Source organism: Mastacembelus armatus, chromosome 21, assembly GCF_900324485.2.
Source record: "Mastacembelus armatus chromosome 21, fMasArm1.2, whole genome shotgun sequence".
In the NCBI taxonomy this organism is placed as follows: Eukaryota; Metazoa; Chordata; class Actinopteri; order Synbranchiformes; family Mastacembelidae; genus Mastacembelus; species Mastacembelus armatus.
In genome coordinates this window covers 23,552,406-23,578,352 of record NC_046653.1, presented here as the reverse complement: position 1 = coordinate 23,578,352, position 25,947 = coordinate 23,552,406, and the positions used below count along the sequence as shown (strand labels likewise).

The 25,947-nt window shown below is 45.6% G+C and overlaps 1 protein-coding gene across 4 annotated transcripts; it reads left to right on the top strand.

The window, feature by feature from the left end:
• Positions 1–1,134: 1,134 nt before the first annotated feature.
• Positions 1,135–25,702, top strand: ankrd44 (ankyrin repeat domain 44). Of its 4 annotated transcripts, none has more exons than XM_026295132.2 (28): positions 1,135–1,592; positions 7,063–7,146; positions 7,991–8,069; positions 8,438–8,508; positions 8,942–9,142; positions 9,576–9,663; positions 9,794–9,936; positions 10,738–10,950; positions 12,019–12,097; positions 12,172–12,286; positions 12,369–12,451; positions 14,770–14,833; positions 15,227–15,295; positions 16,387–16,527; positions 16,868–16,933; positions 17,118–17,229; positions 17,545–17,607; positions 17,951–18,152; positions 18,369–18,456; positions 18,540–18,657; positions 18,819–19,041; positions 19,738–19,825; positions 19,960–20,043; positions 20,150–20,295; positions 20,401–20,483; positions 20,889–20,971; positions 21,060–21,151; positions 22,004–25,702. In XM_026295132.2, the coding sequence occupies exons 1-28, from the start codon at positions 1,566–1,568 to the stop codon at positions 22,261–22,263; spliced, it is 3,165 nt and encodes a 1,054-aa protein (XP_026150917.1). In that variant the 5' UTR covers positions 1,135–1,565; the 3' UTR covers positions 22,264–25,702. The 4 variants fall into 4 exon arrangements, with proteins under 4 accessions (XP_026150917.1, XP_026150916.1, XP_026150915.1 ...); XM_026295131.2 differs by having other exon boundaries at positions 14,725–14,833; XM_026295130.2 differs by having other exon boundaries at positions 1,136–1,592; positions 22,101–25,702.
• Positions 25,703–25,947: the final 245 nt, after the last annotated feature.

Here is a 25,947-nt window from a genome sequence, read left to right as displayed (position 1 = left end):
AAATAATAATCTTTGCTTTGCTTCTCAAATGAAAACAGATTACCAGAGCTTTCAGAACAGAAACAGTCTGAGCTCTAAAAGCTAATAAAAGTTGATGAAATCAGGAGTAAACAGGAACTGAGACTAATGTGGTAAATAAACTCTAAGCAGAGTTTCCATGTATCATCAGTGAGGATTACACCTACTGTAAGGTGGAAGGTTTTCATGTCACCTGTCAGACACAACACAGTAAGTAGTTTCCTTTATCAATGAACATACTAATCCTTGAAAATACCCATGATGCTGCTGGGTGAGCCGCACCTCCCTCATCTCTAACCCGCCCCAGGGTGGAGGCTTCAAATCACAGGCTGCCTGTGATCAGGAATGTTTCCACAAGAAGCGACTTGAGCAGGGATGTAGAAAAATCCTCAATGATGGAAAGCAGTATGGAAATACTTCTCAACAAGTAAAAGTACTGCATTAAGCTCCTGCATCCTACTCAGGTACACAAACATTAGAAAAATGTGTTTAAGGTATGAAAAGTGTATATTTCTTAGTATTAACAGGAAGAAGTATGTAAAGTAAAAAATAAAGTAACTCTAGTTTTAACAGAAAAATGTACTGCAAGTAAAAAAATGTACTGTATGTATTCCTTAAGTGCACGTCTATGTGCAGTATTAGAAAAATACTAAAGTGAAAATATTTGTTCATTAAATAAAAGTGTATATTCATTAAAACAAATGTACTTTAAGTATAAAATGTAAAGTAAAAGTACAGTATTTGAAATACTCCTTAGATAAAAGCACAAATGTGTTAACAGAAATATATTTGTTGCGGAGGTTGTGTTTGGCCCCTCGGGGCCCCCGTAGGGGCTAAAAGCTGCAGACCAAGCCTTTAAAACACACCTGAGTCTCATTCAGCCCCATCACTGCGGTGTCGTCTCCTTGTTTTATGGGGTTTATGGGGGTTTATGGGGGGTATCTGGGCTGCACAGTCACCGGGTGTCAGTGGGAGAGTTTCTTCGTCCAGCAGGGGGCAGCAGCGAGACGGCAGCTGCTGTTGTTGATGCTGAGGAAGCTTCTCCTTCACTTCTGCATCTGAGAGGAGGAGGAGGAGGAGGAGGAGAGAAGGCACCGACTTCCTGTGAGATCTCACTTCAGCTCCCTGGCCGTCGCTCCGGGAGGCTTGTGGCTCAGCACGCCGGGAAGGAGGGCGCCTTCTGCGGGCGGTGTATGGGTCTGAGGACGCCTGGGGATCCCTGTGCAGCAGAAAGCAGAGACACAGCGGCAGAAACGGCCATAAATGTGGATTGTTTACACCGGAGGCTCCGGCTCCTGGTCCTGCTCCCCCGCCTCCCTGCAGCTCCGAGCGGCCGCCTCGGCTCGGCAGCGTCGCCGCAGATAGCGTCAGTGGAGCGGGGTTGATGGCCCTGGTGCTCGCCCCGGCCTTCATCATCACCATCCTCATCCGCCCGTGTGTGCGCTAGAGAGCTACGGGAAGCCGTGCACGTCCGCGAAGTGAAGAGGACGAGGAGCCGGGTCGGCGGCGGTGCATCGCGGCGCGCCTGGTGCCGCGGAGACCCAGAGATGGCTGTTCTGAAGCTGTCCGAGCAGGTAGAGCCGCTAGGCCTCTGCACACTCAGCCCCACATGAGTTTTAATAGCTTCACACACATCAACATGCAGCCGGGTCTCCACCCTGCACACGGGGCAGGACGGGCCGCCAGAGCTGCATGTAGGGGGTCGGGATGAAGGGGGTCGGGGGTGAGGGGGGGTTCTGTCCCGAGGTTCGGCTAAAAACGCTCGGTCCGTTACCATTTAGAGAAGCCGCTACTCAGATACTTCCTGTTGGTTTTCCTTCCGCATGCATCTCCGAGCTGCAGCCTGCAAGTGTGTGACTACTAATTTATACTTTTACTGCAGATACTGCACTTCCTACTGCAGTACTTCTGCTGTACTGCAACCAACACTTATTTCATGATCAGGTCATTGCACAATACTTTTTGATTGGCTGATTGATCAAGGCACAATGTTGCTGTCAGGCCCTGAGGTCGGTTTCAGGGCAGCAGGGTTGGTATCTGGTTAATATTAGATTTTGATGTATAAATACTGAAAAAATGAGTCGGTAACATCATCACACCAGTTCAGGTCACATCTCCGCCTGGTGCAGAACTGACGCCTTGATATTTTTCCCATTTTATCCTGTAAATATGTGAGAAATTCATTTCTATTTGTGATTTCTTGTTCATATTTACACGTCTGTTATATTGGATAGTAAAGTTAAATGATTATTAAATAATTATGGACCTAACGTCCCAGTGTGAGAGGATTTCTTTCAGTTTCATCTGTTTATCGTCTCACGTCATGTTTGCACACTCTGTCTCCTAAAAACTGAACTGCAGAAACGCAGCGTGTGGAATAATCAGGGCCTGAACCTCAGTTTGGGAACCAGTGTTCTCTCAGTTCTGTCGACTCACAGACTGGTTCTAAGACGACCCTGACGTCTGCAGAGATCCCAAAGTGTCTTCAGGATCCCCTGATCCTGACGTTAGTCCGTCATATCAGATCTGTCGTTAACTTCAAGGGAGGGAAGAGCAGTTTTTTTATGTAACTGTGGGGCTTCCTGTTATTTGCAGACAACGTGCAGATGGTGATGTGTGATTAGTGCAGGAGACGGCTCAGTTTCTTCTTTTGAAACCCGCTGGTGTGCTCTCTGTGTCTTAACCTGCCGCAGAAAGTTATGCTCAGTGTGTTAGTTTGCTTTTTTTTTTTCCCCACACCACCTCTAACAGGGCTGCAGGTCCTGAGGAGTCTCCAGCTGAGTTCAGGTGTCGTCTGCGTCTGTGTTTCTGCAGTCGCTTTGCACTTTTTGTGCTGATTTTGCATCTGTGGTTGTTTGTGTTGTAGACGTTTTTGTAGTATTTGTACCTTGTTGCCATCTCATGTGTGTTTGTGGTCATTTTACATCACTGCTGGATAGTTCTGTCTCTGTATAGTCTGTTATCTGAGCTGAGTCACCTCAGGGGCCCGGTGACACCTCAGGTTGTTCAATAATCGACAGGGGTCCCAGCCACATTAACGGGTTAGTGATATTACTAGGAATTGTACTATATACAAATCGTGACGTTAGACATCAGATTTTAAAGTAACTCGACTCGCCTGCACGACCACGTGTCACTGTCACTGCTGCGATAATTAACTTCCTGTGGTTTTTGGAACATCTGTGCACATCTGTCCCTGGTGCCTTTTTGTGAAGCTGCGTTTTTCTTTCATTTTTCATTTTTTAAATCTAGAACCATCCTCAGAACATAAAGGAAGCACAGGAGGTTTTTCTGCCACAGCGCTGTTGTTGTGTGCACGAGCGTGTTGCTGCTGCAGACGTGTGTCAGTCCACTTATCAGCTTTCCCCTGTTTTTGTCTCCACTTTCCTCCTTCTTAAAAGTGTTGTCCCGTCTGTGTTGGGCAGGTGCGTGATTCAGGTTGTTTTTTCTTTGTTAGGCACGTTAGGGGGACAGAATAATAAAATGGTTCAGGCCTGTTGCCTCCTGCAGCATCAGAGGAAATGAAGACACGACTGTAGAGCACAGGTTTTAGGTCCAAACTGGACGTACTCTGTGTGTGTGTGTGTTTGTTTGTGTGTTTCTGTGGAATGAGGAATGAAAACAGAGTTAATCTGATGGAGGAAGTTTGTGTAGGATAAGAGCGAGAGAGGAAGACAGAAGGGGAAATGTATGTGCTGGTCAGCGGTGACAGGACCGAACTGTTGCTGCAGCCTGCAACACTTTTCTCATTGTTTCTGGTGCTGATGGGGTTTGGGTTGTGTGTCAGTGTTACCGTGTGGAAACATGTATATGTGTGTGTGTGTGTGTGGTGCAATAGTGAACTCTCAGTGTTAGGTGGCCTGATAAATTGATAAATCAGATCAGCTGTCGTCACATCTGGGCAAACATCTGTTCCACTAGCTCCTGTGCTGTCATTCATGCAGCAGTGTCTGTTTAAAAAAAAAACAAATCTGATTAATCAGCATCTGCAGGAGCCACTGTAGGAAACAGAAACCAACACAAACAAACTCCCATGAGTCTTTGCAGCTTCATTATATCCACATTCACATATTCCAGCTGACACATATGCAGACAGAAAGTGTGAAGTACAGAAATACACATTTTATGGCTCCTGAACATTTGGCCAGTTTTTAGATTTGATTTGTATTTTTTAGAGGAAGCTCCAGATGAACTATTGACACCAGGGTAAAATATCCTGCTCTGAGCATAGTTTTATCTTTTAAGGTCTTTGAAAACAAAGTGAACGGATCATTGCTAAAGGAAATATTGGCTGACATATGGGTGCAAGGTTTTTATTATTCTAAAATATTTGTTGACCTCATCACTGGCTGGTGTGTAGGTGCTGGTATGTGTTCTCATTCATGCTTTTAAAGGCGGCACACACACACACACACACACACACACACATACATACATTCTCGCTGCTTCTCTTTGTGCCAGCACCAGCTCCCGGAGGCGATCCCAGACACAAGGGACTAATGCCAGCTGACTGTGTGTGTTTGTGCATGTAGCCCTGCAGCAGTGTGTGTGTGTGTGTGTGTGTGTGTGTGTGTGTGTGTGTGTGTGTGTGTGTGTGTGTGTGTGTGTGTGTGTGGAGGCCGCATGCCACCAAGTGTTGGCTGCAAGACCCCTCTGGTCCCTCGGCTGCCGGGACCTGGTTCACTGCTCTCCTGGACTCCAATGTGTCCTCCTTTCTCACTTTCCCCAGCTCTGCTCAGTCACTGCAGCTTTGGACCTGAATGAAAATGCTGCTGAGAGAAAACAGTGACTGGATAAATCGCTTTCTCAACCAGGTCCAGCTCCACCTGGTTCCTCTCTCTCTCTGCTGGTGGTTTCTGTTTTGCTGGGTGGCACCGAGCTGGTTCTCAGTGAGAGAATAGCTGCAGGTTTCACAGAGGAAAAAGTGACAGGGGAGTTTGAAGCACCTGTCCTGCCCTGGCGCCCCTGCCGTCACAGCTGCAGTGACCTGTGAACTTGGCTTCAAATGTCTGGACAGATTTCCTGAATGTAGAACATTTATTGAAAGGACTTCTTTAAAGTTACAGGACATGTGTGTAACTGAAGGGCCGATCCAGTGGCCTGTAGACCTGTGTAGACCTGTGTGTGTCTGAATCTGAAGGCTCTATGGGACACAGCTTAAAGATTCAAACCAGTTCGTCCAGTTTAACCCTCACACAGACGTTAGGGTGGATTTCCTTCACAGTGTGCAGTGTGAGCGTCAGCGTGTTCAGAGTGAAATGTTCTCAACCTTTAAAACTAAACTAGATGTTTATGCCTCCATTGGTTCTTCATGCTGAGCTAATAACCTCCTGGATTTAGCTCCAGAACTTACACATCTTGTGTTACACAACCGTTAGTCTGGGTTTATCACATCACCAGCAAAGGTTCTTGTAGAGCAACAGGAAGGAAGTTCTAAAAACAGAATAAAAACCTGGTTAATTTGGCAGCAGAACTGAACATCTGAGGCAGCACCTGCGTGCACTGATGGTTTTATAGTGATGATGTGGTGATGTTGCATTACACCAGAATTAAAGTCAAAGGGGAAAAAGCTGAGATAAGGAAGTGGGATCATTTTATCATTTGGTGCTGTGCTTTCAAAGCAGAAGTGAAACGCAGCTCTGCGGTTCCTCTCTCGTTTCTGAGAAAGAGACTGTGCAACAGGAAGTGAGGCAGAAACACACAGGAAGTGCAGCGCTCGACCTGAATCATCAGAAACGTGTCCAACCTGCAGCAGACCTGCAGACGCGCCTGGCGATTATTATCAGGAACACGAGATTATTAGTAAAGGGGCACTGATGATGTGTAGTGTGGTGAACTCTGTGATCAATTCCTGTGCACAGGTTCATCAGTAAAATCATCTGCTGCTCTAAGTTTCTCTGATGTAACAGAAACGCAGCTTTTATCGCCAAACAGCTGTGGTTCTGTCACTTTGCTGTTTCTCCTGAAAGAGTGAAAGCAGAACTTCACATTAAAAGTCTTCCAACTTTCCTTTTCAAAGTAAAACACTTGCAGGAAGTGTTGAGTGGTTTGGTGAGTGTGATGCTAAATGTAGCACAAAGTGCTGCTGTAGAGAACAACACAGCAGAACCACAACCGTAAAGTTGAGGTGTAGAAACTAAACAATGAGCTGAGACTCGATATAAGTCCGTGTAAAGCTGAGGGGAGCTGTGGAGGTTCTTTGCTGTGACCTTTGACCTTGCTGCATCGTTTTCATATTGTCATCTTATATGAAATGACAATTAAAGCTGCTTTAATGCTCCTGCTGTTGCACTGCTGACTTTTATTTTCACCCCCAGCCTCCTTTTGCTCTGTGTGTGTGTGTGTGTGTGTGTGTGTGTGTGTGTGTTTAGAGCCTCATATCTGTGATCCATGAAACAAAATAAGGGCTTTGGAGACATGACCTCCTCACAGTGGCCTTCATTAAAGCTGCACAGACATTTTATTTTTATGATCTGTATCTACAAAGACGTTTCTCCAACAATGGCTCCTCTGTATGGGGACACATCTCAGCAGAACCAGGGATGTCTACACAAGAAGTGAAGGTTTAAAAGGGGATTTCAGTAACAACGAGCAGTTTTCTGTTCTGTGTGTAGTTTATGTGTCATAGTCATGGAGACACAAAACAACAACAGTCACAAAACGATGACGACATGTAAAATGACCAAAAACACACGAAGCGACCGCAAAGCGTCTGTTTCAGTCTGTGGGTCTAGCTCCTGTGTAGGAGGGATGGGGGGCCCACTGTCCCATAATCCATCCATCCTCATAGTGGCCCTCTCCGCTCCAACAATTGTAAACACAGCAGCCTAAAGTCAACCAGCTGCTCCTACACACACACACACACACACACACACACACACAGAGTTTTCAGTTTTCCATGCCGTGGGAAGGATCGTGCTCCGTCTCCTCTTGAAATATTCCCCCTAACATGTCGTTTGTTTGGAGTCACGTTGTGTCACTGACTGTAAGTGGGTCTTGTGGGTTTGCATGTCTCACGTTTTGTTGAACGTCTTCTCTCCCCAGCCTCCTCTCATCCAGGCGATCTTCAGCGGAGACCCTGAAGAGATCCGTATGCTGATATACAAGTCTGAAGACATCAATGCACTGGTGAGGACACACACACACACACACACATACACACACACACACACACACACACACACACACACACACACACACACGTATCAGATTTGTCTTTAGATCCTGGTTTTGGCTGCAGCTGTCAGATTTGTATGATCAGAGGCAGATTCAGCCCTTTGTCAAAGCCTCCACAGGGGCCACCACCACAGCAGGAAAGTATTTGAAGTATTTAAATCTCTTAAAATTCATTCCTGTACTAACATTTAAACATACATTCAGTAAAGTGAGAAGAAGTCAGCGTGATTGTCCCAGTCCTCTCCTCCCTCTCCAGGCCACATTTCCTCAGAGGAGGCCCACAGGTCAAGACTCAGTGAAGCCTAAACTCAGTGTGTGTTTATGTACATCAGCTCAGTTTTATCTCACCTGTTGTACGGTTCATAATATCTATAACCACAGAGCTGCTTTTTATAGGGGCCTGTGTTTTAATGGGGGAACCAGAGTGTCAGTGCTGTTTCATACATCGAGGAACACGATGGAAACACTGTGTGTCTTGGATTTTGTTGTTATTCGTGACATTTTGCAGATTTGTTCCTAAACCAGAGCAAACAGGTGGTGGAAACATGCCGACATACGCAGCCTGTTCCAGAAGCTGTGAGCTGCCTGCTCAGCGCTGAAAAACAACTTGTTTTTATGAGGAAAGAAGTTCAGTGCGTCTGTTAGAGCTGCACAGTGACTCCACAGAGCCTGTTACAGGGCGGTGTCATATTAGTGTTTGTATGGACGTGTTTCAATGAGCCGCAGCTCCACTCTTAGACCACAGCACTGTAGAATAAGAGCAGCTTGGTGATATTTCATCTGCTTCCTCCCTCAGGATCCAGAGAAGCGCACCCCGCTGCATGCAGCAGCCTTCCTGGGCGATGCCGAGATCACCGAGCTCCTCATCCTCTCTGGTAAAAGCTTTTTCCCCTGTTCTCAGAAAAAGTCCAGGCGATTCGATGCTGGTTAAAGGTTAAGGGACGTGTTTCTCTCCGTTTTTCAAAGTGAATGATTCTCACTGAAAGACCAAAACCGGCAAGGTGTTTCCCTCCTGTCAGAAAACAATGCCTGTCATCATTTAAATGTCAAATTTCAACACCCAGAGTGCTTTTTTTTATTCCTATAGGAATTTAAACCAGTCCTACAGATCAAACTGGTATTTTCGTTTCTCTCTAGTTTGCTTTAAAAAGTCCTAAATGTTGGTTGATAAAAGAAACTATTTAGATGCTTTTCCACTTTGGTTTGTAAACTCAGTGTTTATCTCTTCTCTTTCCACACTCAGGGGCCCGGGTCAACGCCAAAGACAACATGTGGCTCACTCCTCTGCATCGTGCTGTGGCGTCTCGGAGCGAGGTGAGCACACACACACACACACACACACACACACACACACACACACACACACACACGTCATCTTGCAAAATATTCTCAGCCCACACAAAGCAGAATTTATTTTGGTACGGTTGAATGAATCTGAGTCAAAGTGATTAATCAGCTGCATCAGTCTCAGTGTCCAAACAGGTAATTCAGCGTGTCTGACATACCTGCAGGTGGATTTTACTGGTGAGGCCGAGCCTTTATTTAGTTTGTTTGCAGTGCAGGAGGGTTTGAAGGAGAGTAGCTACAAATCCCTTCCTTCTAACTGTGACTTTAAACTTACATTTAAAATAAAATACAGTGTACAAAGTGACTTGGTAAGGTAGAGTTTTTGGCAGAGCATCATGGTATCAGCTATTCTACAGGGGTACCTAATAAAGTGGCCACTCTTGTTGGCTCTGTTCCCCAGGAGGCCGTGCGAGTTCTGATCCGCCACTCAGCCGACGTGAACGCGCGGGACAAGAACTGGCAGACCCCCCTGCACGTCGCTGCAGCCAATAACGCGCTGCATTGCGCCGAGGTCATCATCCCGCTGCTCAGCAGCGTCAACGTGTCGGACCGCGGCGGACGCACGGCTCTGCACCACGCTGCCCTCAATGGCCACACTGAGGTACTGCAGACACAGTGGAGTTTAGTAATGAAAATCCAGTGGTTGCTTCCACACAGGCTGTGATGCAACCGTCCTCTGGGTCGTTTTGGTTGAACGACTCGGTTAAAGGAAACAGGTGGGCGGGTGCAGCTGTTTCAGTGGGGTTGATGAGGGGCCTGTTTGTTTTGAAACACTCCTGCTCTCAGTTTGAACCATTCACAAATGTGCTGAACCTATAATTAGCAATGAGAGGATTGTGTGTGTGAGGCCAAGCTGAATGGATGGTCTGTCTATTTCTGCTCGACTGTCTCTTCTGAGACAACGGAGCCAAGAGATGAGATGTTTTTGCTGTTACATAAAGACCCACGAACGTGCATCCACACTGTGCTGCACATTAAAGTCAAACCACTTGTACTACCCACAACTTCCCCTCTCTCTCTCTCTTCCCTCTCAGATGGTAAAACTCCTCCTCGCTAAAGGAGCCAACATCAACGCCTTCGATAAGAAGGATGGCCGGGCGCTGCACTGGGCCGCGTTCATGGGTAAGAAATAAAATCAACGTTGTTTGAAGATGCACCACCTTTATTTCCTTTATTTCTGTTTATTTCTGTCGAGCTGAGTCTTCCTGTTTGCCCGTGATTGGAGAGCTGAGCTGTGTTGCTCCCTCTGCAGGTCATTTGGATGTGGTGAGCCTGCTGGTGAGTCAGGGGGCAGAGATCAGCTGTAAGGACAAACGGGGGTACGCTCCCCTCCACGCGGCGGCCTCCAGCGGACAGATCGCTGTGGTCAAACACCTGCTGAACCTGGCTGTGGAGGTCAGGACACGTCACATACACATATGAGGAGGAAATCTTTTTATATCAAGAAGGACCCTCGTTTTCAAAACGTATTCCCCTCTGGTGGTCCCATAGTGTCATTTTCAGCTGTAAAAAGCCACAGTCCTCTCGCTGCTCAGCAGCAAACAGCAGCTGGTGAACATAGTGGAGCATATAGCAGCTAAAGAGCCAGAGATTTCCCTCAGGAGGTGGTGCAGACCAAACCCAGAGCTCAAACTGAGGGAACACTGGGCTGAGACTGAGCAGGTGGACACAGACACTGGTCCCTATAAATAGAAATGTTGCTGTGACAATTTGAAAGCCAAGAGACAGCAACAATCAGGTTTTCTTCCATTTTGTCTAAACTTTAAAAGGTTTAATGTTCCTTCACCTCTGTGCTTTGGTTTCCTCTGGAATCAAGATGATGGGCTGTGACCCGGCTGTCGCTCTCACTGCGTCAGAGGACATTTGTGTAAAGCTGAGTGTTCCTCAGCTCGCCCCTGTAGATTTAGCCAGGGCTCAGTGACCATTGAAACTGTAGGTGTGAACAGCCTGTAAACCTTAAAAATCAGTCAGAACGAATAAAATCAGTCTTAAAAATGTCCTTAGAAAAACAGAGAACCACGACCTCCTCCCCCAGACACACACACTTGAGGACAACAACACACGCTGCCTGTTTAACCAACACAATAGCACTTATTCACAAGATGAGCTCTCATTGGGTCACTTCTGTAACAGCGTAACAGTGACACGCACACGTTCCTCGGCCATAACAACAGCTCCTGTGTTCTCTGCCAACAGATCGATGAGGCCAACGCGTTTGGGAACACGGCGCTCCACGTGGCCTGTTTTAACGGCCAGGACAACGTCGTCGTCGAGCTGATGGACTACGGCGCCAACGTCAGCCAGCCCAACAACAAGGGCTTCACCCCGCTGCACTTTGCTGCTTCCTCTATACACGGCGCGCTCTGCCTGGAGCTGCTGGTCAACAACGGGGCCGACGTCAACGTGCAGGTAGGCCAGCAGGACCCAGAAATGTTCTTCCCTCTGCTGCCGTTCTTACCTCTGTACAGACGTGACTTTGGCAGAGGTGTAGTGGTGCGTGTACCCCCACCCCCCTCTAGGCAGGGGGGGTTTACCGTATCCCTGCCTAAAAATAGCTGCAGACACGTATCAGTGCACATTTGCAAACTACTGGCAGCCATGACAGATGATGAATAAATGATTTTCTTTTTGTTAATGACTGGACTGAGAAATTCTCGTTGATGGCAGCTTCTGTCACAGACACAGCCCAGGACCCCCCCTGACAGCTGACAGTCCTTCTCCACACCCCCATGGTCACACATGGACACGATACGTTATATTAATTAGACCTGTTGACCACTGTACCTCACATACATGTTTCTGTTTCTCCCTCTGGCAGCCTGTTTGTACTTTTATGTACATGTATGTACATTTTACTTTTCATAGTACTTTTCATAGTATTTGTTTATTTTTTTAACCGGTTGTGTCTGAAAATCTGCAATAAACACAGTTAAACTGTGAAACCCAATTACATTATTTATGTCCTTTATGTCACATTATTGTCAGTACGTCCCAGCACTATTTTACAGTCTGGGTTGAAATGATGAGCTGATTGATCTGTGAGTTGACTGACAGTGACTTTACTATCAACAATTTCAGTTTGAGTGTTCAGTGTTGGAGTCGACATTACAGCTAAACTTTTTCACCTCAAATGTGAGACTTTGTTGTGTTTTCCTGAATCTTGTGGGATTTTTGGACAAAAATCACACCAACTGACCAATTCCACATATGACTAAGTTATCTAAGGCCCAAATAATAATTTGATATAGGGTCAGAGGGCTGGAAAGTTGCATTGGAGATTTTCCAACCCAGAAAGATTTTAAGCTGGATAAAATATTTAGGGCCTTTGCAAATTGAATTGAAAAATACAATGTTTTTCCAGACGTGCACACAAATGAGATATGTAAGACTGATATTTATGACTGACCCCTGTCGCCTCTGTTGTTTTTCTTAAAGTTACGTCTGCGCTTTGTGTAAAATTCAGTTTTATTTCCGCAGAGTCGGGATGGGAAGAGTCCTCTTCACATGACGGCCGTTCACGGTCGCTTCACTCGCTCCCAGACCCTCATCCGGAACGGTGAGACCTCTTCATGCTTGTTTTTGTCTCAGCGTTGTTGCAAATTCTCTTTAAATATGAATATTTCGTTTCAGGTGGGGAGATCGACAGCGTGGACAAGGACGGCAACACCCCTCTTCACATCGCTGCCCGCTATGGCCACGAGCTCCTCATCAACACGCTCATCACCAGTGGAGCAGACTGCACAAGGTTTCTTTGTCCACCTGCTGACAAATTTTTAGTTATTACCACAAAAAGGCATCAAGAAGCAAAGACTGTTGTTTGTCCACAGGCGAGGGGTCCATGGCATGTTCCCGCTCCACCTGGCTGCCCTGAATGCTCACTCTGACTGCTGCCGGAAGCTGCTGTCCTCAGGTAGGACACGTGACCTATGAAGGAGCTTTAGTTTCCTAACTAAGGCTGTTGTAACCATGGTTGGGTTAATGCCTTAAGGAGCTCCTGAGCTAAAATTACCTGTGGGCCCACACTGACTGTTTTCCATTAAGGTCTGTACAACCAGGCCTCCTAATGAAACTTAAATCTCCTCTGGCTCATGTTTCCTCGGCCTCTGGAGGATCTAATGAGCCTCAAAACAAAACCATAAACCACTTCTTAGGACTCTTTGCCTGTTCCCTGAACATAAGATGTGAACTACGGATGCCTGGTTGGGACAAAGTGTCCAGTCCAAAGCTAGCGTTAGCTGACTAAGGATTAAATGTGTCAGTCTAGTAGACGCTCTGGTTCCTGCTAATGTGACCCAAAGCACTAACGTTACCCAAAGCTCCAGTTCCTCCCAAATTCACATCAGATCCATCCAATCCAAAGGTCCAATCAGGACCATGCTAGGTGGCTAATGCTACCAGAACCAACAGGTTAGCTTTAGATGCTAACACATGAAAACACAGAAGGAAGAAGGCCCCATGTGGATCCAATGTGAGTCCTTTGGCTGCTTTGAAGTCTCTCTATGGAAAAAGCCAAAACCATGTTAACCCTGGTTGTTGGTCTTTCTTTGTCCCACTCTGTCTGTGCTAAAGAACGCCGCCTCTTGGCTCTGGCAGCCACTGGTTCCCACTTTGAGCTGCAGAGACTCCTCCATGGCTCCATGTTAGGACACTATAAACTGCTGTTATAAACTAGAGTTCAACAGAGCTGAACATGTTTGAACCAACTTTATTAGCAAAGCGGGAGTTGTGATTTTCTATTGGCTGTAACTACTGCCTTTTACTTTTATATGGGCGTTAAAACATGAACTCATGTGCATTTGATCTATCGTGTCACCCTGAACGTCGTCTTCGAGGGTCATTTTCATGGTGGTTGTTTTTCTTGGTCCCACTGGTGATTTCCTCCACAAGCACACGTATTTATCTCTGGCCAAATTCAAGTCACAATGCTCCAGAAAGAGACAAGGCCTCACTCAGGCTGATTACTCACTGATGGAGCCACTCCCTGTCCCTCTTAGAGCATCAGGGTCGGGTCCCTGTTAGGTTCCTGTTCAGATCTGAAAAGTTTCTTTGTTGTTTTTGGTAATTAAATAATTCATATTTCCATATTTTGTATGGTTCTGAGAGGTTTCCCTGGTTTAAAGGAGAAACTGGTTTATTGAACAGATGAGTGGGAGCAAAGGGAAGACAACAGCCTTTCTGGCTGAACAAGGCACTAGAGTCAGGAGTCACTCGAGTCAGGAGGCGAGGATGAAACTGGGCTCCTCGTGGCTCTGCTGAACAACAAAGAATTCATTTACATGTACTTGAGCCTGTGTCTGGTCAGCGCTGTTTGTGAGCGGTGCTGGTCTGGGCTCTGTGCTTGTTGCTAAATCAGGAGCTAAAAGAACAGAGACGATTAGAAAACTTGCAACAGTGAAGGATTAAAAAAAAAAAAAACTCAGTTTGTACAAACAAAAGCCTGTTGGATTTACTTCTCTAGGGGTCAGATCTTAAGAAACCTGAAAAGTTTTTGGCCTTTATTTGCACCAGCTCTAAACGCTGCTGTGATCCTTTTGACAGCTGCATGTACCTGTGACCACAGACCAGTATCGCTGCTTTGGCTCCGGGGTCCGTACAGGACTGATTTAAGGTGCTATTGTCTATGTCACTCAGTGGTTTTGTGCCGTTCCACCTCTCTGAGCTTTAATTCCACTATCTAGGACTATCTAGACCCTCCACCCAGATGTTCCCCCTGAGGTCTGGCCTGAAGCTCTGTGGAGGACAGCTCCAGCCCTGACAAGCACATTTCTTCTCTTTGGCTTTTAACCCTGGTTGAAATATCTTCTATATTCTGAACCGATGACTGTTTCCTTAATGTTGAGTGTGTATTTTATTATTTCTTTCTTCCTCTCTCTCCTGGTGTTGTCCAGCACTCTGTTGGACTTAAATGTCCTGATGAATAAACATCTCACAGACCTTGTGATGTCTCTGTGACCTTCTGATGTCCCTGCCTCTTTGTTTCTGTCGCTGTTTGTGTGTTTCCTGCACGGCCAGCATCATGCACTCTCACCTGTTCTGTCCCCCCCCACCTGTTGTGCTAACACCTGTCTTTCTCTCCACCTCCCTCTCCCTCTCTCTCTCTCTCTCTCTCTGTCTCTGTCTCTGTGGTGGCTGCTGCTCTGTGTTGTCTGGCCTCCCTCCGTCTCCCTGTGCTGCCCTCGTCAGGCCGGAGGTTTAGCATAATGTGTAACGACTCGGTCCTGTCTGCAGGCTTTCAGATCGACACCCCTGACAGCCTGGGGAGGACCTGCCTGCATGCCGCTGCTGCCGGAGGGTGAGACCCACAGTTTGTCACAGGACATTCAGATTTGCATGAACACTCAACCCCTGCAATGGAGAGTTAGACAATTTATGCTCAGTAATATATAATGTGCAAAAAATCTACTGTTTCCTCTATGTGAACAGGAACATTACTTCCAGACACCATAACATCCATATTACCAAGTTTATACATGTTCGAAGCATCTCTGCATGATTGAAAACAACCAGACACATTCTTTATTCCATTTTGACCATTTTGACATGTACAGATACTTTTTAAAGTCATATTATGAATCAAAAGCAGCTGATTTAACGACTCAAACCGCTGTCTGAAAGAACATACTGTCATTTGGTGCAGGCTGTAATAACTGTTCCCTTCTACTCATTTCTCCTGCTCTGTGTGCAGGAATGTGGAGTGTGTCAAGCTGCTCCTGAGCAGCGGTGGGGACCACAACAGGAGGGACAACTGTGGCAGGTGGGAGAAAACACACTGTCCAGTTCAGGACGTTTTGTTCGTGACATCTTCAGAGGTGTTACAAGTAGATCAGCAAAGAAACTGTTGACAATAACTTGGATTTTGGGACAAAAGTTAAAGTAGCACTAAAGATTCTCATGTCCCAGCGTCAGATTTTCTCAGTTTTATGTGACTGAGATGAAAATGTTTGGGTTTCAGACAAAGTTATAGTTTATAAATGTATCATTTCTAAACACAAACAATAATGTGTTTGTCAGCAGATTTACAGTATGTGTTCGTTAATGGCTGTGTGTGTGCACATTTGGAATATAATAATGTTATTGCTGACAAATAGTGTAGATGAAGAAACATTTACAAATGGACGCCCCATCATGGTGCTTTATAAAGTCTGCACACTGCTTATGAATGTTACATGGGAGAGTTACAGATCAAATCATTGTTCGTGTAGTTGGAAACAATAAATGGTAGATGAATTCATAACGAAAAGGGCTGTTGGTTTGATCTTCAACAGAACATGAAATGAATTTGTCAGGCAGTGACTGTGATGAGGTGGGGCAGAAACATCACCCAGTTACAGCAGAATAATGTTATTTTGGGTGGGGTGCCTTTATTATTGTGTGTGAATGGGTGCAGGTGGGCGTAGGTAAAGGTGTGTGTGTCATAATCATGTCTTGAATAGTGTGAGTCAGTGGTTATTATTGGTCAGTCCAAGTCGACACACTGGTCTGTCACTGCACACCTGCTGGTTTGTGCGTTTCTTCATGTTGCTACACGTCACTGCCAGTTTGACTGGATGTTCATCATCTTAAAATATTTAATCACTTTTAAAACTACAGGGTTCAAGTTAGATTTAAAACCTTTTATTTCCACATGAAATTATAGTTAGTTTCATTGTCCCTGATGTATTTATCATTGATTCCTAATGACAGACTCATTAATGCATCCCACCTGGATAAGCTGCAGAATGGACGGGTGGAGCAATTAAAAATAATGAATCAATTAGTCCATTGGCTGTTTTGATAGTTGATTAATTATTAGAATTTGCTACTGGGAGAGAAAATGTCTGAATGTGTGTTCCTGTTATTTCTCAGGACCCCGCTCCACTATGCGGCTGCCAGCCGACACTATCAGTGTTTGGAGACTCTCGTGGCCTGTGGCACCCCCATCAACGCCACTGACAAGTGGGGGCGCTCTGCCCTGCATTACGCCGCTGCCTCGGACCTGGACAGGAGGTGAGACCGGGGACTGTTCAGATCCTTTTCTTTAATCTGCACCAACTGAATTATTGGCCACGTGGGGCAGAAACTGTGCTATAAAGAAGCAGAACACGTCGGACAGAAAGAAGGAGTCTGCTCACACTGAAAACTGGGGTAGCTGCTGTTACTACATATAGAAACCTGATGGTGCACCCCTCTCTGTTTCCACGGTAACCAGAGGTGATGCTGAGGTGGAGGTAGTCATGCATGGGCTCCAGCATTAGCGCCTCCACAGTTTGTGGTGCAGGGCTGTATTTATCCTCGTCAGGGAGGTGTTTCTGCTTTTACACTCTGTTATCTCACCTGCCCCCCCCAGGCGTCGAGTTGCCCTGGAGCCGGAGAGTGAAGGCGTTCAGGCGGAGAGAGAGAAAGAGGCGGCGCTGTGAGTCCACATTGAAAAAAAACTGATGAACTGAACTAAGACGCTGTTGTTCTTTGTGCCTTGTTGTTCTGCAAACATCTGCAGAAGTCATAGCGCCGTGTTTCAGCCTTACTTTTACCACATCGACACCTGGAATCCGAGCGTCGTCTCCTCCCCGTGCTCAGTGCTTGTGTTTGTGCCGCAGGTGTCTGGAGTTCCTGCTGCAGAGCGGAGCCACGGCCTCTCTCAAGGACAAACAGGGCTACAGTCCCGTCCACTACGCTGCAGCCTACGGACACAGGCACTGTCTGGAGCTGGTCAGTGAACACACACACACACACACACACACACACACACACCACGTGCTGAGGCCACACGGAGGAAATTGTTTTATTGTGAAATGTCTTCAGGCGTCTTTTCCGTCTCATATTTTCTCTGCACACCACACGAAGACATTCCAGGGCCTTGTTACAGCATCTTCAGGCTCAGACGAGTAAAATCGTAAATGAAGGTGCTCATAGAAATGACTGTAGATTACATCCTTCTACTCACATTAGGCTGAGAGTCTTAATGAAGATGTGAAACCTGCTTTTATGTGAAACATGTTGACGTGTGTTGACTGTGACCTGCAGCTGCTGGACAGAGACCAAACTGACCCCGACTCTCCGAACGCCAGGAGCCCGCTGCACCTCGCTGTGAGTCTCACAGAAGCTTAGGAACAAAACACTTTTCAATGTGTGGACATCTTTCCACAGAACAAAGCTTTGAATGTTACATGTTGGACAGGAAGTTTGGAAAAGTCGACTTATCTGTGTAGCAGCATCAACACAAAATTATTTCTGAAGGAGAAAAAAGTAAAAGAATAAAACCCAGGAATTAATCTTTGATTTCTTAATCAAGTAAGAAGAAACCAGTGTCATGTTAGATGATTAATTATCTTTTGAAATCTGTTTCCTTAAAAATGGGCTAATTCATTTACAATAATAATCAGTTTGGTGTTGAAAGCGTTTTTTTTAAAGCGGCTCCGTTTGCTTGCAGGCGTATCACGGCCACGCTCAGGCCCTGGAGGTGCTGCTGAAGGGTGAGAGGGAGGTGGACCACAGGGACGAGGCGGGGAGGACCCCCCTGGCCCTGGCCACCCTGCGGGGCCACACAGACTGTGTCCACACTCTCCTCAGCCAGGGGGCGTCGCCACACACCACTGACACGCAGTACGGACGCACGCCTGTACACCTGGCAGGTGTGTTTGAATCTTAAACCCAGCACACATTCCCTTTCAGTTTCTCAACTTGTCAGTTCATTTCACACATCGTCCAATCCGAGCTGGTTATTTCAGGATCGGTGATGGTTTCGCATTAGTCACCCTAAGTGAATCTCACTGAGCCTCACTCGTGTCATCTGACTGACTATTAATAAACGTTTCTCTTCCTGTCACACCCCGTCTGACTCCTTGCAGTGATGAGCGGCCATACGACGTGTGTGCGCCTCCTGCTGGATGAATCGGACGGTGCAGACCTCATAGACGTTGCTGACTCTCAGGGACAGTGAGTGATTCTGGGGGCATTTCTGTTCCTGGCTCTTGTCTTTTCTGTCTCACTTGCGTTAACTGGCCTGTCGTCGTCTTCAGGACTCCTCTGATGCTGGCGGTGGCAGGAGGTCACGTGGACGCCGTGTCGCTGCTGCTGGAGAGGGAAGCCAACGTCAACATGGCTGATAACCACGGCCTCACTCCACTGCACCTCGGGGTGAGCTTTAATTAACACTCACCCTATTTTTACCCAAAGTAAAATGGTCACCAGCCTTGAACCCTCAGCATGTCATGACCCTGGTCTCTTTTGAAAGGGAACATTTTGTAGTTTACGACCAAATATCAATTAATATCCTGACCTTTATCTTCTCTCTCAAGCTGCTGTGCGGTCAGGAGGAGTGTGTCCAGTGTCTGTTGGAGCAGGAAGCTTCGGTTCTGCTCGGGGACTCTCGGGGTCGTACGGCCATCCACCTGGCCGCCTCCCGAGGTCACGCCTCCTGGCTGAGCGAGCTGCTGAGCATCGCGTGCTCCGAGCCACCGTCCCTGCCGCCGCTGAAGGACTGCAGTGGATACACACCGCTGCACTGGGCCTGCTACTACGGTCAGTGCTGGAGTGTCCACACACACTCACTGGATTCTTGACACCATGACACTCTGTGGCTGTGAGAGTCTTTTTGAGACTGTGACTCTATGACTCTGAGACTCTGATTGCTCTGTTAACTGTGATTAGACGTTTTGTCTTTGTGACAGTGTCTTTATGACTCTGTGACTGTCTGAGATGATTTCTGAGACTCTGACTTTGTCTCTGAGACTGTGTTTCTATGACTCTGAGACTTTGACTCTGTGTCTGTCTTTGTGAGTCTCTTGCTCTTTTCCTGTTACCTTTTCAAAGACAAACATGTTGGTGTGAAATATCTGCTGAGTTATGAACCTAATTTGGGTGAAACAGATTTTTCCTGTGAATGCTAAAACCTAAGAGCCTAATCACATGGTGGAAACATCATACTGCACAGAGATTTAGCTTCGTCTTGCTGTGTAACATTTGCATATTAATGAGGTGAAACTATTAGTACTATGTCAGGACATAAGGTGACATTTTACTATTCTCTTTTAATGCTTCTTTATTGCGCAGTTTGTTCGTGCTCATACTGTTTTTATTGACACACAATCATAGATGATAATCCATATAATGGGGTGGGAATAGTTGTTGCAGCCTTACCCTGATTTTATTGTCATTACTCTAATAATTAAAACACCAAGTAAACACGTCTTTCTGTGTGTGTTTTCCTGTGTGTAGGTCAAGAGGGATGTGTGGAGGTGCTGCTGGAGCAGAAAGGTTGTCGCCGTATTGATGGGAACCCATTCACCCCTCTGCACTGTGCTGTGTACGTTTTATTATTGATCTTTGGTTTTGACTGAGAGGGGCAGATGAGTTTAAACAGAGGTTACACAAAAGTTTTGTTTTATTTTCAACACCTGCTACGAGTCAGTGCCATCCTGTTTGTGTTTGATCCAATAGGATGAATGATCATGAGCCCTGTGCGTCTCTGCTGCTGGAAGCGATGGGATCAGACATCGCCGGCTGCAAGGACGCCAAGGGCAGGTAAGACGTGCGTGCACGGACAGATGGGTGATGAATAAGACACTCACGTTGGATTTGCCACCTGTCTGGAAGTTGACACCACAGCACTGCTATTGCTCTCCTGCAGGACTCCTCTTCATGCTGCAGCGTTTGCAGGCCACGTCGACTGTGTCCAGCTGCTTCTTTCCCATGATGCACCTGTCGATGCTGCAGACGAGTCGGGCCGTACTGCACCGATGATGGCGGCTGAGAAGGGCAGGGTCGAAGCTCTCGGTACAGAGATATTTACTTGGCTGATGATTGTAACGTGTTTATGTAACTCAGCTCTGGTTCTGTGCGGCTGATCTTGGTACATAAATGTTCTGTCTCGTGCTCCAGAGGTGCTGTTGACCAGCGCCAAGGCCAACCTCAGCCTGACAGCCAAAGATGGCAACACCGCCCTTCATCTAGCCTGCAGTAACGTAAGTATCCACAGGAGGGCTCCACTCTACAGCTTATTGAACATTTGTCTCCATCCCAGTGAGGAGTTGTGGCGTTGAGCTGAGGTCACGTTTAGTGGGTTTAAGAAAACAGTCCATTTTCACCCCATGACTCTCAGCTGCATTTAGGTCTCAACACAGCGATAACCCTTGTTGTTGTGAACAAAATGACCACGTGTGTTATGATCCAAGCAACATTTGAGCATCGCTGTTTGTTGTATCACATTCTCCTTGCAGGGAAAAGAGGCTGCAGTCTTCACTGGAAACTGATTTATTGGTTATGATGCTTTAGTGGACTATTTGCATTCTAGGACTGAGGCTTGACCCCAGACAGGGGGTCGGCACTAGGACCAGGCTCGTTATAACCTGAGTTTTTTCCTCACACAGGGAAAGGAAGACTGCGTGTTGTTGATCCTGGAGAAGCTTTCTGACACGGCGCTCATCAACGCCACAAATGCAGCGCTGCAAACGTGAGCATCTCAAACCCCTGTAACAGCACGAGACTGAGAACATACTTGATGTGTCCTTTATGAATTCCTCTCCTTGGTTGTTACTCAGTCCTCTCCACCTGGCGGCTCGTAGCGGTCTGAAGCAGGCGGTCCAGGAGCTGCTGTCCCGAGGAGCCAACGTTCAGACGGTGGATGAGAACGGTAGGGTGACCCCGTCCGCTCTGATCTGATGCCCTTAGTGTAGTGGGCTCTAGCTGCACGCCACTGTCGCCGGTCAGCATGAATGTTTTCCTCCTTTCCAGCATGAACGCAGCTTGTCTTATGAAATGTTTGCGATTTTCCATTTGCACTGTGAAAGAATCTTCCCACATGTTACGTGCTATTTTAAAATCCAACTGAAATTCATCTTGTCTGCAGCAGATTAAGGCCTGGTAGCTCCTGGCTGAAACCAAAATAACTTCCACTTCTGCACAAAGTAATTAAACTCTGAATGGAGCAGCAGCAGCTAGATGAGCTCTGAGGTCCTGTTCCTCACATGTCTGTCTGCCCCCACTGGTCCTGTGCTGAGTTACATCTCACACAACACTTAAAAGCAGCTTAACAACACGTTGACTTATCACCCTGCTAATTCTGTCTCAGCCAGGACGTCACCTGACGACGGTCTGTCTCTGTTTGGCTCTGAAGTCACGTTTGATCATGCGATTTTCTGTGAGATTCCAATCACCATCTGAGAGCGTTCAGTGTAAACACCAAGTGCTCGGTGTCGGGATTTGACTGAATCCTGCAGTGTGCACCTGCATTAGACGCCAGGGAGGAATAGCTGGATGTGATTTCAGTTGGACTTGAACTGAACGTAGGTTCTGTGGTGATGGACGTGATCGGTCTCTGTGTGCTGTGTACCCCGCCCCCGTCATGGTAGCTGGCTGAACACTAATGCAAGGCTGCTCCGCCCCTCCTCTTGTCTCCTGTTTCTGCTTTGTCTTTCCCGCTTCCTTCACGTCCACGCCTCGCCCTCCTCCTCTGTCCCCCCCTGTCTCTTTCTCTCTACCTCAGGTCTGACCCCTGCTCTGGCTTGTGCTCCTAGCAGAGAGGTGGCTGACTGTCTGGCTCTCATTCTGGCTACCATGATGCCTTTCTGCTCCCCTTGCAGCTCCGGGGCTCCCTCCCCAGGCTCCCTGCTGAGGCAGCTGCCCCACCAGGGGGGTAAAGGCCTGGGCGTCGGCCCTCGGGGACCACGCAGCCCCAGGAACCCTTCCGGACCCTCCAGCGAGGGAACAACTGAGAACGACTCGGAGGACTCGGAAACCTTCTGACCCCTCCGATCCCACTCTCTGCCCTCCTACCTCGAACGATGCGTCTGAACCCCCCACCACCACCACCCAACCCCACCCATCCAGGAGCGATGCAGCGTTTTGTCTGTGCACTTTTCAGGCAGAAGGTTGAGACACGGTGTGGATGTTTGGAGCCAAGTGTTCAATATTTAATTAATAATCACATGAATAGCCACAGACTAAAAATGTATATAAGGGAAGCAATAACATGTTATAGGACTTCATTGATTATAACATCACATTATTTATTTCAGAGCTGAACTGAAACCAGAACTTTTGAGTGAACTTAGTTTAATATTTCATAAATTGTTGTTTACACTGATGAAGTATTCAGATCTTTTAGCGTGAAAATACTAAGACCATGATAAAACTTTACAACTAACGTTCTTCATTAAAAACCTTAAGTAAAAGGAAAATGTACTTCTGGTATTAGAAGTACCCAATGCAGAAGTAGTACCCATGACTGATATACTGTTATATCATCATACTATTGATAAATTGTTTAAAAAGCCCTGAGCTAAATTCATATAATTTTCTAATAATTATTTCCCTCTGAATTGCATTGCAATAGAAAGTTGCAGGAAAGTACTCAGTTAAATTCCTCCTCCCTTTTTTTAAAACAAGTTATTCATGTGACTATTTCTTTTGTATTTATTTAATATTGAACACATGAAGTGTCTGTATCGCCTGCTCTTCACGTGGGCAACACAATCACCTTCCTGCCACCCCAGGCTGAGACAAACAACTGGACTGGACTGGACTGACCACTGCAGCCACACCAGTTGCTCCATGAAGAATTCGACCTGGACCAGTTCTGGTTTGTGTCTGCATGCTTGTGTTAACTCACACCACGGTTCGCTCTTTCTACTCACGGGTGCTTAAATCCAAACCGACCTCGGTACTTTGTCTCTGCGTGGCAAAGCAGCTCGCCTGAGACTCGTCTTATCTTTAAAAAAACAAAACAAAACAAAACAAAAAAAAAAAAGCCATTTTTAATAGTTTGTACAAAATGAAGTAGACTCTTAAGTGTAATTTTAACTTTTTTATCATTTTGGCTTGTACCAAATTTCTGACTTCCACACATAATTAAAAGAGAAGGTACGAAAAGCTTATTTTTACCTGTTCACAACCTGAAGCACAAATTTGGACTTTGCTGTGAATTGTACAGCCCAGACACTGGGTCCATTTCCATTCCCTTAAAGGTGCATTAACTCAGATTTGGCACATAGTCTGATAAATGCAGGAGTGAGACAGGACTTGGTGTCTCTCCTGCTGTTGAAGCTGAGAAGACGTGAGTTAATGCACTTTTAGCTGTTTTTATGTTTCGCCCCATTCAGGGAATTGGGATGAACCTACCGATGAACCACAGGTTTTGCAGACTGAAAGATGAGATTATGCATTTTATCTAGTGGCCTCTAATGGCCTCCTGCACTGTTTTGCCTCCATGTTTATCCCTACCTGTCGTGCACAGTTGCACAATTTGTTGACCAGGGTAACAAACAGTCTCTAAAAGTCTAAATCCAATGAGCCCCAGATTCTATAAAAAGACCAAATTTTTTGCGATGATGAAAACATCTGTTCGTTCCGGTTTTTTCTTATTAAGTCTTACATGATGGTACATTTACTGCCAGCACTTAAATGTAAAATAACACAGGGCCTTGACCACTGTCGTCCTCCCCTCTGTTTGTCTACAAACTAACGTGCCATTGTCTGAAACGTGTCCAGTGCCTTGATGTTCTTTTTTCTTTTGCAACATATCCTGTGTTAGTAGACGCTTTAATTTCAAAAGATCAGTTCCCCGAAATCGGAAAAGCTTTTTAAAACGCCTGGATGGTTGAGTCCTGGTGGTACTGAGCCGTGCACACTTGACCAGGGTTTCAGATATCTTCTGATATGAGAGATGTCTGGCTCTATGAAGGGAACAGTAATATTCACTGTCTTACATGGAAGCTGTTATACATTAACTTTAATCAGTTTCTAAATACGCAGCAGCCAAGTGACCTGATCACCTGACGTATAGGTAACGTGTAATCACATCGCTGCGTTCTTCAGGTTCACCACTAGATGTCACTAATTCTGCTGTAAAGAATAAACTCATACTCCCTTTTTTAAGCCAATGTGGATCAGATGACCTTAAAGGAAAAAAATGTAAACATTAACAGTAATTGATCAACAAGAAATTTACTAGAAGCTGTTTTCAAAATTGATCGTTATTGAGCTTTTGCCAAAATTAAATGGTTCCAGCTTCTCAAATACGACTATTTGCTGCTTTTCTTTAGGTTTAACATTATTTGAGGTATTTTTTAATTAAATCATAGTTTAAGTGATAATAATAATAATAATAATAATAATAATAATAATAATAATGTAATGATTTTTGGTCCTCCACAGTAATCAGGACATTGTTTGGTTGCTGGTGTTTTTTCATAAACATCACCCTCTATTGTACTGGAGCCAGGAGGGAACATCTCAAACCCTGGTCAAATGAAACCCAAACTTATACCACCAGGAACCAGAAGTGTTTTGTAACCTGAACTGAGATTAATGTGAGTTTCTGAACACTGAATGACAAAGTGTGAGGATACTGCTCTGCATGACGGATCACTATGCAGATATTTGTTGGTTTTTTTTTTCTAGAGAAATGGTGTCTCAACCTCACTGTTTTCCTTCCTGTAAGAGTTGGTGATATTCTGTATTTTTGTTTTTGTCTGGGGGGGGGGGGAATCCACTAAAACCAACAATGTGTCCTGAGACATGCCGTGTGCTCTGAGAAAGCCACAATGAAAACATAAACCTTCAACAAATCGGTCACAAATATGTATTTAGATTCTTAAACAACTTAACTGGGAACTGCAGCTTTTAGTGGATGTTACTCAGATAAAAAGGCGAACTTGTCAGCATCAGTCTTTTGACTATTAGGTTGACTTCACTGTTCGCTTTGGTCTCTTTGTTGAATTTGATGACAATAAGAAAAATATAACATATCACCAACAACCATCCTGTAAGTTGTTTGTGTGTTGGAGTGTGTTAGCTTAGGTACTGAGATGAAATTGAACTGCTTTTGTACATAATACTGACCTAAAGCTTTGTACGAGAATCTTGAGCCCAGAGTGATGTGTCCATCTGTAATTAATGAGTTTATTTCACGCTGAAATTGACAACCCTGTTAGCTGCATTTAGATTGAAACGCTTGATAAGCACAGCCTTTTTCTGTCCCTGCTGAGACTAAATCTGTTTGCCAGTATTATAATTATCATTATTCTACCAGAAAATGAGCTTCACCAGTCCTGACAATCGCTCTCGACATGTCTGATGATTTTCATACCAGTTCCTGATGCAGTAGGACGTGCTGAGGGCTCTTTGTCAGCTACCATTTGGTTTTATATAAATTGTACAATTATAAAAATCAGTTTGAAGTTAATGTGGTGCTGTTTTTTTTATTATTTCCTACGGAGAGTGAGCACACTGGTTAGGGTTATGTGAAATATATACAGGATATTTGCTTTGAGTCAAACCAACACAAAAAGTCTGAGTTAATCTCCCACTAATTTAATTATATTGGACAAATCATGCAGCTTAAACTGTAATGAGTGAGGCTGAAACTAATTATTTTAATTATTGTTTGGTTAGCACTGAATTAGATGTTTACAATATTTCAAAATAAGA

Excerpts from the sequence above, each read along its gene's own strand:
- ankrd44 (XM_026295131.2), top strand. The coding sequence starts at position 1,566 with ATGGCTGTTCTGAAGCTGTCCGAGCAG. Across the intron at positions 7,147-7,990 it reads CTGAAGACATCAATGCACTG|GATCCAGAGAAGCGCACCCC; the intron begins GTGAGGACACAC and ends TTCCTCCCTCAG. Across the intron at positions 12,098-12,171 it reads CCAGACCCTCATCCGGAACG|GTGGGGAGATCGACAGCGTG; the intron begins GTGAGACCTCTT and ends ATTTCGTTTCAG.